The following is a 15,449-nucleotide window of genomic DNA, read 5'->3' on the forward strand; positions in this document are numbered from 1 at the left end:
TTCAAAAGAGATTGGAAGAGCAACTTGAGGTACTCACTAAATTTTAAAGAGATTGGAAGAGCAACTTGAGGTACTCACTAATTATGAATTAAAAAAAATAAAAATAGGCTTAATAGCACTTTTGGCCCCCTATGTTTGCAAAAGTTGCGATTTTGGCCCCTCATATAAGTGATGTGGGTGCCATGTCAGCGTGGACCAGGTCAAAATTGACCATGGGGGCCAAAAGTGCAACGAAAACGAAACATAAGGGGCGGTTTTGTAGTTTTCAAAGATAGGGGGCCAAAATCGCAATTTTGTCAAACATAGGGGGCCAAAAGTGCTATTAAGCCATAATTTTACTATGTTTCATGTTTGACAAAAGCATAGCAAATAAAACCTCTAAATAATTTTAACCATTCTCTGCCTTTTTTTTCTTTCTAATCTAGTATATTACTGAACAAATGGATATTGGGAGCAATCTTAACATGCATAAAGAATTACAGAGAAATTATGGGAAAATACATTGTCATCCATCTTCTAGGATCTCTTTGTGTACATGCATGCATGAAGTGCTGCAGTATTTGTAATTATACCGGTGGAAGGGAACTTTACCAGCAAGTGATGAATGACAACAGGAACATAATATGTCACCGGGTAATCCACTATTACTAGCTGAAGTGGTTGAATTATCAGCTTGAATTTTGAGGGCAGCCATTCTTTTCTCTGCAGCAGCTGCTCTTTTTTCTCTTTCTGCATCCTGTGCTCTTTTTAATTCCTCCTGTTTATTTAAAGATAACAAAATCCAAAAAATTAAAATATTAAACAGTTTGTTCATAAATGTGTGGTGTATTTTAACACAGTAAATTCTGTTTTAATGTTGGACGAATGTTTAAAAAAAAAAAAAATGTTTCTAGTACAGAGCAGAATAAGCCAAAAGATGTTTAAAAAATAAAACAAAGTAGAGGATATAGTGAAAAGCAAATAAATAGTTGTTCAAGAAAAGGTTATTTTCACTATTTCTAGTACAGATCTTGAAAACGAGAAACAACGTAAAAAAATTCATAATTAGTAAAAGGGAAAATAGAAAACATTTTTTAAAAACCAACAAGACTCATGCATTTTGGTTACACTAAAAAGGGTGAAGAGAAATCTTCGGGGACAGAATAGATATGAATGTCTGCTTTGTTCAAACAACAAAATAACATTGTTTATATTTTCAGCTAGCAAATAATCAGTACTAACCTCTTTCGATAATTTCACGCCACTTTTTGGTTGAGATTGTTCTGTAGCAGATGTTGAAGCAATCTTTTGTTTTTCAGCAGCTTCAGCCTGAAAACCACATTCAAGATTTGTCAGAGCAACAAATATCAACAACGATAAGCATCAGTACCATATATGATTGAAAAACAACAGGGCAAATCAAAGCTTCCCAACAAAAACTCTTCAGAATATCTGTAGCCAGCCTCAAGCTATATCCATAAGCATCAGAACCAAGAATGGCAAATTGAATTTGCAAATCGGCGAAATACAAGAGTGATATTTGAACTTGCAAATCAGCGGTGAAGTACGAGAGTGAAGAGTACCTCAAGTTTTCATAATCCACAAAAAGTTCATTTGTTCATGCACACTTGTACTAAACTCATTTACAAACTATGTTTGATAGCCAAAAGGGGGAAGAAAAACAGAGGAATATTATTTGAAGGTGCGGGTACCGTTTTCACTCTAGTCGACTATGCAAAAATATCAAGATAACTCTGAAAACTTCAGATAAACCCTAACAAATTGTAAGTAAAAAATGACATAAGAGTGCATGTTAAAGATGATACTGTCAGTTGAGTTCCATTTTACAAATGTTGGTAAAATCATAGTTGTCAAACCCAAAAACTGCGTGTTGAAGCCGACCACAAAAAACATTGCAGCGGAATAGCTCATAGTGGAATGACCGCTATTCTAAATGAAATAATTAACGTTGTAACCACAAATGCCAAAAATTTAAATAAATTAACCAAAATTAATGAATTATTAGCAGTAAAATGTCATAGATGTTAAGCAAAATAAACAAGTAAATACCAACAACGGTCAAGAAAACTAACAAGTTTAAGTCTCTAAGGCTTTAAGTAACTAAACATTAAAATTTAAATAACAGCTTTCAATAACAAGGAAAATTTCAGCAATTGGATAAAGTAATTTTGACCTGGTAATAATTGTGAAAATTACAATTATAAAAAAACTAAAGCTTTTAAAGACAATAATATGACATGATATATTATAAAACAATTTGAAAAAATTAATTCATTTCTGAACCGCATAAATAAAACAATTGTATATTCACACTTTTTCACCCTTCACATAAAGTGGCATTCTCTTTCTTCATCTGTGTTTCTGTTTTGCTCTCTCCATGATCCATTTGCCCCAGACACATACAATGACCAAAATTATGCCACCAGAAACAGAGCAGAAACAGGCCGCTGGTCGCAAGATGCTGGGTTGCCGGTTGCTGGATGTTGGATCATCGGCTTCCGGGTCAATGGAGGTAGGATGTGGGGAGCAGCTTCTCTGGTTCAATGTTTGAAGGTGAGAATGTGAATTTCGTGATTTCTATTGGAACTCTTAAGCCCTAATAGGAAGTGAAATGCCCCAAACAATCCCCCCAACTCAGTAACATCTATTTTTAAGGGTATTTTAGGAGTTTTGAAGTTCTAGCCCTGTAGCGCTGCCAATGGCTGCGAATTTCTAAGATGCAGTTGCACCCACTAAGGTTGTGAAACCAATCTGTGACGCCACAACTTGCTGATAGCAGCCACAGGCTGCTCCGACACAATAGTGGTGCTATTGACAACTGCTGCTAATATGTATTGTAATCATGTCCAAGAAAACTAATGTGAGGTCATCATACTACATAGAGACCGAAAGAATAAAGATGTACCTGAGCCTTCTTTTCTTTTGCTTTACGTAATTTCTTTAATTCTTTTGCTCTAGCTTTTCTCTTAGCATCTTTTTCTGCCTGCACAAGCACAAAAGGAGACAATAATTACTCTTCCACAGAAGTTCTTAGATTTGATTAATAAAAGGTAATAATCACGTCTGGTGGGGACAGGTTCCCTAATATAAAGGATATGTTTTTCAACCAGCCATACTTATTTCCTAGTATCCCTTTTACTGCCAATAACATTTATCGGCAAGTCATCACAAATAAAGAGAAAACTATTGATAGCAAAAAAATAATTAATGATTTGATTTTATATAAATCATAACAAAAAAAAACTTATTCCTAAAAATATCAGAATCACCTGCTTAGCAGCTTGTGATTCTTCCATTTCTTTAGTCAATGCACTAGGCACTTTTGCAGCATTCCAATCCCACTTGTCAAGATTTGAAGCCATAAACCTTCTGAAAGTGTTCCTGACTTCCTTGTCAGGTGCCAACATATATGGCGTCCGTCCCCTTTCATCTTTGATACATGGATCTAAGCCCTGTTCTAAGAGTTCCATAACCTTTTCAGAGTCACCAGATTGTGCTGCTTGATGTAAAGGAGTTGATATAACAGGTAACTCATTCTCACTTTCGTCATTACTCAAAAGAAGAGGTTCATCATTTTGGTTACTGGAACAACCTTCAGCTTTGTTGTTTTCATCCAACCCAGCGATGTCCACTTTACTCGCAGTTCGGGCGCCATTTCTTTTAGCTTTGCGAATTGGCACCCCGTCCTGTTGGTTACTTTGTAAAATTTCCTTCTCATCTGCTTCATAGGATACTAAGGTCAACTGGCCATAGACACGTTTTGCTTCTCTGAGAGTTGGCCTGCGGACAATCATAGCAATGTTTCTAACACATTGTGAATTGGTAAAACATGGCTTTTCTCCATCATAAAGCAGTTCGCGACTACTTGAAGGTGCGTGTATAAAAATGCAAATGGAAGCATCAAAATAAGGTCTCCAAGCAGTAAGCAGTTCGTGAACTTCCTACAATATGAGCATGCCAATAATCAGTTCAGATTTACACGTCACTCTGCACAATCTCCCAAACACAATAAAAAAAAGGTAATAAATAAAATTGGATGAAGAAGAATACAACAGTCTATTTGTCAAAAATCATGATCAATAGGGCCAATTATAATTGCTTGTATAACAACTTATAAGTAAACAAACACATCACATTAGGAGTTCTAAAGTCTTTGCAAATGAAGTTAGCAGCAGTAATTTTAATTATAAATAAATAATTGAGAATAAGCAGCCTGTACTTTAAGAGGAGAATTCAACATGGGAAATAGCACAACAACAAATTATATTGCTGTTGCCCAATAAACTAAGAAAACAAAATCAGCAAAGTTTTCAGAAAAGACATTACTATACAAATCTCTAGTTATTACTAACATACATACACATAACCTACCACTTCCCACCTCTTGAAAAAAACAAAAAATAAAACACGCATAGTATTACTGTTTATACTATACATTTGTTAACCATAGTACAACTACGTCTAAAACAATATGCACAACAAATTGGCTAGCTCAATATGTTAATTTCGGAACACAAAAGAGCAAATTTTTTAAAAAAAAGTGGAAATAAAATAAAATTAGCAAGCAAACCAATATAGGTTTGATTAAAAATACCTTTTTTAATGCAAGTTCATTGTAGCGACGAAGTGAAGCACCAGCAGAATGTACAGTCCTGCCAGAAGCATCCTTAGCTGACTGTTTTTTTCCGGCCTTGGCCCTCACAACATATCTGCATACGAATGATAAAAGTTTAAAGTTACAAACAAATTTTGAAATTCCATTTACAATTTTCAGTGAATTGAACTAGTGATAATAAAAATGAATAAGAAAATAGGAAGATAGGTATTTGGTCAACAATTATGAGGTATGTATGATATCATATAGGTCATACCACCTTGGGAACAGCCTAAGGGCAGGAAAGAAAAACAACTGCAGAAAAGCCAAACAACTATCTGGAGAATATTAGGCATAAATGATACAGCATTCCTCTCATTCTCGTTGGAAAACTTAGCTGAACAGAATTAGCATACAAGAAGAATGTATACACAAATTCATTTTCATCTTGTTAGAATATTTTAAAATACCTATCTTAGAATTGGTTGTCATATTTCCTGTTTTGTTTCCATATTATGTTATTCAATTAAAATTACGAGTTTAAAAAGGAAACAGTGCTTTATCTATTGGAACATCATCAAGATATTTTGCATCGCATAAATATCAATTTCAGAGTATCTGGTCTTTTTATTATTACTTTCCTCCCACTATACATAAAAGACTAAAACTCTATAATTTCAACAATTCTGATAAAATGATTGCACCTAAATTCTAATAAAAAATGTATATTGCTCATAAATGAGGATAGCCAAAATGTTAAGAACCCAAGAGAAAATAAGATTGGCTTGCAACATTGCATTACAAATACAGCCATACAGGTACACACAATCTTAACAAGATTGGCTTGCAACATTGCATGCAAGAGCAGAAATATTCAGTCTTAATGGTTACTTATGCTTGAATCATCCGGTTAAAAGAAAATGTAACTAGAGTATATGACAGCCAAAGGACTGACCTCCAACATAACAGGAATTGATAAACAGCATGCTTCACAGATATTTAAATATTAATCTTTTAACATGGTGTATATATCATGCATATATTGGTAATCTCCACCTCACACGGTATGCGTAAATGAAACTCCAACCATACTTTATTAGATAAATCACACAAAATGTGCAAAACTCTAACTGATTTTAAAATATTTAGTAAATAAAAGAATTTGCTAACCTATGAAATGTCTTATGAGCCACAACTGTATCACCATCAAAGACACAACCCGCAAAATGCCCACCGGATGCAAGCAGAACGATCCTCAAACGGGTGTTATCCCGGGGTTCAACAGTCAGAGATTTCAACCTCTCCGCTAAATTCTTCTGCACTTGCTCATCCTCATACAACACATTTTCGCTCACATTCATAATCAAAGACTTCCATACAGAAACTCTCTGCCCTGTCTGAAGAGAGATGAATAGCTTTTGTTTTAAGCTTACACCTGATTTATTAGGCACTACATTTTGACTATGAGACTCATTTTCACTGTCATCATCGTCATCACTTTCTGATCCAGATATACTTGACACGTCATAGTCTTTGACAAAATCAGCTGTCAAATCCTCAAAATCCTCTTCCTTCACAATATTTTTCCCAGCAATTGTCAGCTTAACCTATCATCAATACATCAATTATATCAGCCAATCAAAAACCACTACCATTCCCTTTTACATCCACAAACCAAAACGGATATTTAGGCCATGTTTGCATAAACAACTTATTTGCAGCTTATAGCATACGCACTCATCATGATAAGCTATTTCTATAGCAAAAATTAAAATAAAGTTAAATTTTTCTCGTAAGCTTTCTTGGAGAGGTTATGAAAATAACCTAAAAAAAACAACTTATGAAAATACAATTTTTATTAATAAGTTCTTAACAGCATTGAACAAATAATGCTATGCTATAGCGGTTATTTAACAGCATTGAAAATAAGTCAATCCAAACAGGTCCCTGGTTAGAACTTTGAACTCAAACATGAGCATACCAAGCTTCCATAGAAAATATTTGAGTTCTTTCAAGTTTCAATTTTTAGAAAAATGGGTGCCGTAAATTTTACTTAATTTCACTGAAATGAGGGCAATTGAGAGTATTTTACACAATTGAAAATGGCCCAGTAAAAAAGGTTGAATTTTTTTTCACTTAAAAATCAATATGGGTACTCTAAACTCTACAAAAAAAATCAGTAAATTCAAAAATTGAATAAATAAACAAATAATTTATTAAACGGGGCGAATATAGAGAGGGGTTAATTGAAACTAACATTGAATCGATGAATATCTGATTTGAAGTGAGAACGTTGATCTTGAAGAGAATCAAAGTGAGCCTTGCAAGTATTGCAGGTCAATCTAGGACCCGAAACGACGGCGTTTTGAATATCATCAACGGCGTCGTTTGAGGGTGGTTGAAGGGTTTGGGTGTGGTGGTCGGGAAGTGAAGAGTGAGGAGAAGGGAGAAGACGACAAGAGTCGAAGTAGTTTGATGGAAGTTCGAAGATTGAACGGTGCCGTTTTTCCTGAGACGATGCCATTGACGAGAAGTTCGAATAAATTGTTTGGTTTCTATGCTATTGGGTGGGAGAAGACAAAGGAGTCTGCCCTTGCTAGGTCGGACAAAACAAAACCAATAAAATCGAAAATTTTCTCTTTAAATCATTTTTTGTCTTCATTTGATTTTTAGATACTCCATCCGTTTCAAAATAAGTGTCTAATTGCACACATATTAAGGAATGTAATAAAGTAGTCAAATGTCATAGCAATTTTACTAAAATAATAATCTTACTTTATAAGAAAAGGACAAACTAAAGTTGCATTGAAAATTGTGTGAGAAAAAAGTTTGAGAGGGTAAAGTTGGAAGAAAAAATTAAAGTTGTATTGGAAATGTAAAGTGACATTCATTTTGAAACAATTTTTTTTCCTAAAGTGACGCTCATTTTGAAACAGAGGGAGTATATACAAATACTTCGGCAATTTTACGTAAATTAAAAAATATAATTAATGTCGTATAGAAAATGGTGATTGTGAATTGTTTTAAAAAATACTCCCTCTAGTCCCTTATACAAGAAACAAAAGACATAAAACATCAAGACCAGGGAAATACATTGAAAATAGTCGTTTCATTTAATACACCTTTACATTTAAAAAATATTCATGAATACCCCTAAATAAATTACTCTTTATTCCACCAACTTACTTACTTTTAATATTTTCTCTCATAATAAATAATGGTACAAATGAAATTTAGCCTCAAACATAGTTGAAACTTGGTCAATATTTCTTATAAAAAGGACCAACAAAATTCTTACTTTTGTTTCTAATAAAAAGGACTAGAGAGAGTATCTTTTATTAATGGTATCAAAAAAAAATAAGAATTGGAAAAATCGAATCTTTGGGATAAAATAGCATCGGACATGAAGTCAAGTAGTAGTTTTTCCTCTATTATGTCTGCCACTCAAAGCGCTGGAAGTGAAAAACTGTGATAGATTTGTAGCTATATTATGGAGTATTTGGCGTGCGCGTAATGCTTGCTTATGGGAACATAAACCAGTCAATGCACACACATCTTGTGTTCTAGCCTTGGATATTGTTCGAGATTTCATGTGGTGCAACCATCCCAATGATACTATGCATTTAGCTACTCCAGGATGGTCTAAACCACAGGCAGATTGTGTAACGCCCGTCTTAACTATTTAATTAATTCAATGAAGTTTAGAATATATTTATAAATATATGCTTATATGATTTATAATTTGAGTAATTTATATGATTTATAATTTGAGTAATTTATGTGATTTATGATTTGAGTAAGTTATACGATTTATGAAGAAATTATGTTGAGTATATGATGTTGTGAAGTTGTTATGTTGGTGTGACTTATTTTATTATTAAATAAAATAAGATATTAGAAATAAAATAAAAATATTAGAAGTTGGGCTGTGAGGTGGAAAGAGTAAGTTTATAGGTGAGATGAGTAATAAGAGTAAATAAATAATACAGACATAAGTGGGAAACGTTTTTACGTGAAACGCTTTTGGAGAAAAGGGAGAAAAGTCAGAAGAGGAGAACCAGAGGGAGAGGCTATCGATTCTGCAATTACAAGGTAAGGGTGAGACTAATTTTCATTACTATTAAGGGTATGATTCTATAGGATGAATTTAGCATGATTAGGTTAAGTTTTGGTGAGAATTGGGAATTAGGTTTAAGACCGAATTTGATGATTGAATCATGAAAAGATGTTAGGTTGATGCTAAATTAGTGTACAGAACTTAGTTATACCATAAGATGATAATTAGATGTTAAATTGAGGTGAGAATTAGGAGATTAAGTGAAAAGTTGGAACTTTTAGGCTTCTGGCCGTACTGACATTCATCGCTCGCACCTGCGAGCAAGAACACTCGCATCTGCGAGCTAGAACCCAGAACTCGCAACTGCGAGCAACACAACTCGCAACTGCGAGTGACCTGTGAGCTCGCAACTGCGAGCAGAATAACTCGCCACTGCGAGTAAATACGTAGGCACCCAGAATGCACACTTTGCTCGCCATTGCGAGTGAAGTTACTCGCCACTGCGAGTTAGGCTGTTAGTTGCCCAAAATTGTCCCGATGCGATCCTTTCGCACGTGTAGTCTTGAGATGACCTTAGAAGTAAGTTAGAGAGCTGTTTAGGATGCTTTCATAAGCTCCAGAAGTCTGTTATGGTGACTGAAACTAGAAGTGTTGCTGCATGAATGCTATAATGATGTTTTATGATATTTATATTGATGTAATTAATTCTTTATGTGAATGTTAACACATTCAAGCGTTGTTAATTGTTGTACGTTGCTGCTGTTTTCTGTTGTCGACTGTTAGTGTCTTGAGGTTGCATGAGTCGGTCTATGTTGTTGGAATTTAAGAAGTCGTCCATGATTATGAGTCGTATGAGTTGTACACGTCGTTGTCTAAGTTGTTGGAAGTTGAGTTCATTGCATGCTCATTAAAGTTGGGGGCTTTAGGCCCGGCAGCCTTTGTGCTCATTAAAGTTGGGGGCTTTAGGCCCGGCAGCCTTTGTGCTCATTAAAGTTGGGGGCTTTAGGCCCGGCAGCCTTTGTGCTCATTAAAGTTGGGGGCTTTAGGCCCGGCAGCCTTTGTGCTCATTAAAGTTGGGGGCTTTAGGCCCGGCAGCCTTTGTGCTCACACGTTGAAGAGCCTATTATGCTCATTTTGTTGCTGATTGGTACCACATGCATTTGCATATCAAGAAGTTCATGATGTCTAAGTTGTCGAGTTGTTGTCGAGTTGATAGAGTTGCATGGTCAAGGATGAGTCGTGTTGTCAAGTTGTTGTTGAGTTGATAGAGTTGCATGGTCAAGGATGAGTTGTGTCGTCAAGTTGAGTGTTAAGTTGCTTATGATTTGTGATGAAAATTAGTAATGATATTTGATGATTGTATTTGTTATGACATGAAAAATATACTGATTGTTAATTGTTGACATGTTATTAATGTTTAAGTTGTTAAATGCATTTTATTGGATTATATGCTTAATGTATTGATTATGAAATCTCACCCCTTCTGCGTATATGTTGCCTCGACCGTGGGTAATGTGCAGGTAATAAAGATTAGAGGCGTTCGTGAGTGGACTCCTCAGTTGGTGTCTAGGTGCTCTGATACGTAACGGGATGGGGGCTTGCTTTTACTTCTATTCCTTACGTGTCCCTTTTATGAACTAATTTATGAGATTTTCCAATAAGGCCTGCGTGCCAAGACTTTAAAACGTTGAACTATTTTCCGCTGCAATAGTTTAAGATTTTTTTTATGATGTTGAATTTGAAGGATAATTATTATTATTATCCATTTTATGATTTAAATGAAGTATGTGACATTCCGTTGTGATCAAAATACTCTGATTTTAAATGAAATTTTTATGTTGGGAAAACGGGGTGTTACAATTGGTATCAGAGCAGGTCGGTCCGTCCGGCCAAGTAGTTGAGTCGCGTAGTGTCATTTTACAGTTTTGTACTGTATTTAAGTTGTCCCGTTTGTTGTTTGTTGTTTAACCCTTAGTATGAACTGGTTGGAGTACAACCATGTTCGTATTAAATGTTTTAGTAAGTCGGTGTACTCTTCTTCAGCCGAAGAAGAAAGTGGAGCAGAGTTTTTGTCTACTAAGCAGCTGAAGCAGTTAGAACGCGATGGGATCTTGATGTTTTCCTTAATGGCATCCTTATCTTTGGAGAATCAAGCAGTGATTGATAAGTTGCAGGTGGTGTGTGATTTTCCTGAAGTTTTCCCTGATGAAATCCCTGATGTACCACCGGAAAGAGAAATTGAATTTTCTATTGACCTTGTTCCGGGAACGAAGCCTGTGTCTATGACACCTTACCGTATGTCAGCTTCTGAGTTGGCTGAGTTGAAGAAACAGTTGGAGGATTTGCTAGATAAGAAATTCATTAGACCGAGTGTTTCACCTTGGGGAGCGCCGGTATTGTTGGTTAAGAAGAAAGATGGAAGTATGAGGTTGTGCATTGATTATCGACAACTGAATAAAGTGACTATAAAGAATAGATATCCACTTCCTAGAATTGATGATTTGATGGACCAGCTGGTGGGTGCACGTGTGTTCAGCAAGATTGATTTAAGGTCGGGTTATCATCAGATTAAAGTAAAAGATGAAGATATGCAGAAGACGGCCTTTAGGACGCGATATGGTCATTATGAATATAAGGTGATGCCTTTTGGTGTGAGTAACGCGCCTGGCGTGTTTATGGAGTATATGAATCGCATTTTCCATGCATTTTTGGATCGCTTTGTGGTTGTGTTCATCGATGATATTTTGATTTACTCTAAGACAGAAGAAGAACATGCGGAACATTTGGAAATCGTTTTGCAAGTGCTGAAAGAGAAGAAGTTGTATGCTAAATTGTCTAAGTGTGAATTCTGGTTGAACGAGGTAAGTTTTCTGGGCCATGTTATTTCTAGTAGTGGTATTGCAGTTGATCCATCTAAAGTTGAAGCAGTATCACAATGGGAGACTCCTAGGTCAGTTACAGAGATTAGAAGCTTTTTGGGTTTGGCAGGATACTATCGAAGATTTATAGAAGGATTTTCTAAGTTGGCACTTCCGTTAACACAGTTGACATGTAAAGGTAAAACCTTTGTGTGGGATGTTCATTGTGAGAACAGTTTTAATGATTGAAGAAGCGTTTGACGACGGCTCCAGTTTTGATTTTGCCAAAACCTGATGAACCTTTTGCGGTGTATTGTGATGCGTCCAAATTGGGCTTAGGCGGTGTGCTTATGCAAGATGGTAAAGTTGTTGCTTATGCATCAAGACAGTTGAGAACTCATGAACGAAACTATCCTACTCATGACCTTGAATTAGCTGCAGTCGTATTTGTCCTTAAGATCTGGAGACATTACTTGTATGGTTCGAGATTTGAGGTGTTTAGTGATCACAAGAGCTTGAAGTATTTGTTTGATCAGAAAGAACTGAATATGCGACAGCGGCGGTGGCTCGAATTGTTGAAGGATTATGACTTTAGTTTGAATTACCATCCGGGTAAAGCTAATGTTGTTGCGGATGCCTTAAGTAAGAAGAGTTTACATATGTCTGCTATGATGGTGAAGGAATTTGAACTACTTGAACAGTTTAGAGATATGAGCTTAGTTTGTGAAATGTCGTCTCGGAGCGTTAAGTTAGGAATGCTGAAAATTGATAACGGTTTCTTGAAAAGTATTAGAGATGCACAGAAGGTTGATGTTAAGTTTGTGGACTTGTTGGTTGCTAGTAATCAAACTGAAGATGGTGACTTTAAAGTCGATGATCAAGGTGTGTTGAGGTTCCGAGGTAGGATTTGTATTCCAGACAATGATGAGATAAAAAGGATGATTCTGGAAGAGAGTCATAGGAGTAGCTTGAGCATTCATCCGGGAGCTACAAAGATGTATCATGATTTAAGGAAGCTGTTTTGGTGGTCAGGATTGAAACGTGATGTGGCACAATTTGTGTACTCTTGTTTGATTTGTCAGAAGTCGAAGGTAGAGCATCAGAAACCTGCTGGGTTGATGACACCGTTAGATGTACCAGAATGGAAATGGGATAGTATATCCATGGATTTTGTGACGAGTTTGCCAAATACTCCTAAAGGGAATGACGCAATTTGGGTGATTGTTGACAGATTGACGAAGTCAGCACACTTCCTTCCGATTAATATTAGTTTTCCTGTGGCTCAGTTGGCAGATATTTATATTCGAGACATTGTGAAGCTGCATGGTGTTCCTTCAAGCATCGTGTCAGATAGAGATCCAAGATTCACTTCTAGATTTTGGAAGAGTTTGCAAGAGGCTTTAGGCTCTAAGTTGAGATTGAGTTCGGCTTATCATCCTCAAATAGATGGTCAGTCGGAAAGAACGATTCAGTCACTCGAAGACTTGTTGAGAGTTTGTGTACTTGAGCAAGGTGGAACTTGGGATAGTCATCTTCCGTTGATAGAGTTCACTTATAATAACAGCTATCATTCAAGTATTGGGATGGCACCTTTCGAGGCTTTGTATGGTCGGAGGTGTAGGACTCCGTTGTGTTGGTTTGAGACCGGTGAAAGTGTGGTTCTAGGACCAGAAATTGTTCAACAGACTACTGAGAAGGTGAAGATGATTCAAGAGAAGATGAAAGCGTCGCAGAGTCGACAGAAGAGCTACCATGATAAGCGTAAGAAAGACCTTGAGTTTCAAGAGGGAGACCATGTGTTCTTGAGAGTTACTCCAACGACCGGTGTCGGTCGTGCATTGAAGTCAAAGAAGTTGACTCCAAAGTTTATTGGTCCTTATCAGATATCCGAGAGAATTGGCACGGTGGCTTATAGAGTTGGCTTACCACCTCATTTATCGAATTTGCATGATGTGTTCCATGTGTCGCAATTGAGGAAGTATGTTCCAGACCCGTCCCATGTGATTCAGAGTGATGATGTGCAAGTTAGAGACAACCTTACGGTAGAGACCTTACCCTTGAGGATTGATGATCGCAAGATGAAGACGTTGAGAGGCAAGGAGATTCCTCTAGTGAGAGTTGTTTGGAGTGGAACGACTGGTGAAAGCCTGACATGGGAGCTAGAGAGTAAGATGATGGAGTCTTATCCAGAGTTGTTTTCTTGAGGTAAATTTTCGAGGACGAAAATTCTATAAGTTGGGGAGAGTTGTAACGCCCGTCTTAACTATTTAATTAATTCAATGAAGTTTAGAATATATTTATAAATATATGCTTATATGATTTATAATTTGAGTAATTTATATGATTTATAATTTGAGTAATTTATGTGATTTATGATTTGAGTAAGTTATACGATTTATGAAGAAATTATGTTGAGTATATGATGTTGTGAAGTTGTTATGTTGGTGTGACTTATTTTATTATTAAATAAAATAAGATATTAGAAATAAAATAAAAATATTAGAAGTTGGGCTGTGAGGTGGAAAGAGTAAGTTTATAGGTGAGATGAGTAATAAGAGTAAATAAATAATACAGACATAAGTGGGAAACGTTTTTACGTGAAACGCTTTTGGAGAAAAGGGAGAAAAGTCAGAAGAGGAGAACCAGAGGGAGAGGCTATCGATTCTGCAATTACAAGGTAAGGGTGAGACTAATTTTCATTACTATTAAGGGTATGATTCTATAGGATGAATTTAGCATGATTAGGTTAAGTTTTGGTGAGAATTGGGAATTAGGTTTAAGACCGAATTTGATGATTGAATCATGAAAAGATGTTAGGTTGATGCTAAATTAGTGTACAGAACTTAGTTATACCATAAGATGATAATTAGATGTTAAATTGAGGTGAGAATTAGGAGATTAAGTGAAAAGTTGGAACTTTTAGGCTTCTGGCCGTACTGACATTCATCGCTCGCACCTGCGAGCAAGAACACTCGCATCTGCGAGCTAGAACCCAGAACTCGCAACTGCGAGCAACACAACTCGCAACTGCGAGTGACCTGTGAGCTCGCAACTGCGAGCAGAATAACTCGCCACTGCGAGTAAATACGTAGGCACCCAGAATGCACACTTTGCTCGCCATTGCGAGTGAAGTTACTCGCCACTGCGAGTTAGGCTGTTAGTTGCCCAAAATTGTCCCGATGCGATCCTTTCGCACGTGTAGTCTTGAGATGACCTTAGAAGTAAGTTAGAGAGCTGTTTAGGATGCTTTCATAAGCTCCAGAAGTCTGTTATGGTGACTGAAACTAGAAGTGTTGCTGCATGAATGCTATAATGATGTTTTATGATATTTATATTGATGTAATTAATTCTTTATGTGAATGTTAACACATTCAAGCGTTGTTAATTGTTGTACGTTGCTGCTGTTTTCTGTTGTCGACTGTTAGTGTCTTGAGGTTGCATGAGTCGGTCTATGTTGTTGGAATTTAAGAAGTCGTCCATGATTATGAGTCGTATGAGTTGTACACGTCGTTGTCTAAGTTGTTGGAAGTTGAGTTCATTGCATGCTCATTAAAGTTGGGGGCTTTAGGCCCGGCAGCCTTTGTGCTCATTAAAGTTGGGGGCTTTAGGCCCGGCAGCCTTTGTGCTCATTAAAGTTGGGGGCTTTAGGCCCGGCAGCCTTTGTGCTCACACGTTGAAGAGCCTATTATGCTCATTTTGTTGCTGATTGGTACCACATGCATTTGCATATCAAGAAGTTCATGATGTCTAAGTTGTCGAGTTGTTGTCGAGTTGATAGAGTTGCATGGTCAAGGATGAGTCGTGTTGTCAAGTTGTTGTTGAGTTGATAGAGTTGCATGGTCAAGGATGAGTTGTGTCGTCAAGTTGAGTGTTAAGTTGCTTATGATTTGTGATGAAAATTAGTAATGATATTTGATGATTGTATTTGTTATGACATGAA

The 15,449-nt window shown here is 36.4% G+C and overlaps 1 protein-coding gene across 4 annotated transcripts; it reads right to left on the reverse strand.

Moving 5' to 3' along the window:
- Positions 1-363: 363 nt before the first annotated feature.
- Positions 364-7,210, reverse strand: LOC146908478 (zinc finger protein-like protein). 4 transcript variants are annotated; one of them, XR_015020453.1, is made up of 8 exons: positions 6,852-7,210; positions 5,765-6,201; positions 4,595-4,709; positions 3,270-3,941; positions 2,906-2,983; positions 2,322-2,535; positions 1,222-1,308; positions 364-757 (listed from the first exon to the last, which is right to left on the reverse strand). XR_015020453.1 is itself a non-coding variant. In XM_085730046.1 (8 exons), the coding sequence occupies exons 1-8, from the start codon at positions 7,116-7,118 to the stop codon at positions 506-508; spliced, it is 2,073 nt and encodes a 690-aa protein (XP_085586172.1). In that variant the 5' UTR covers positions 7,119-7,210; the 3' UTR covers positions 364-505. The 4 variants fall into 4 exon arrangements, 2 of the variants coding, with proteins under 2 accessions (XP_085586172.1, XP_085586171.1); XM_085730046.1 differs by having other exon boundaries at positions 2,371-2,535; XR_015020454.1 differs by having other exon boundaries at positions 718-757; positions 2,314-2,535.
- Between the last annotated feature and the right edge of the window lie 8,239 nt (positions 7,211-15,449).

The sequence above is a fragment of the Medicago sativa genome, chromosome 7 (assembly GCF_051527215.1).
Source record: "Medicago sativa cultivar Bolivia chromosome 7, Bolivia_mono, whole genome shotgun sequence".
Lineage (NCBI taxonomy): Eukaryota > Viridiplantae > Streptophyta > Magnoliopsida > Fabales > Fabaceae > Medicago > Medicago sativa.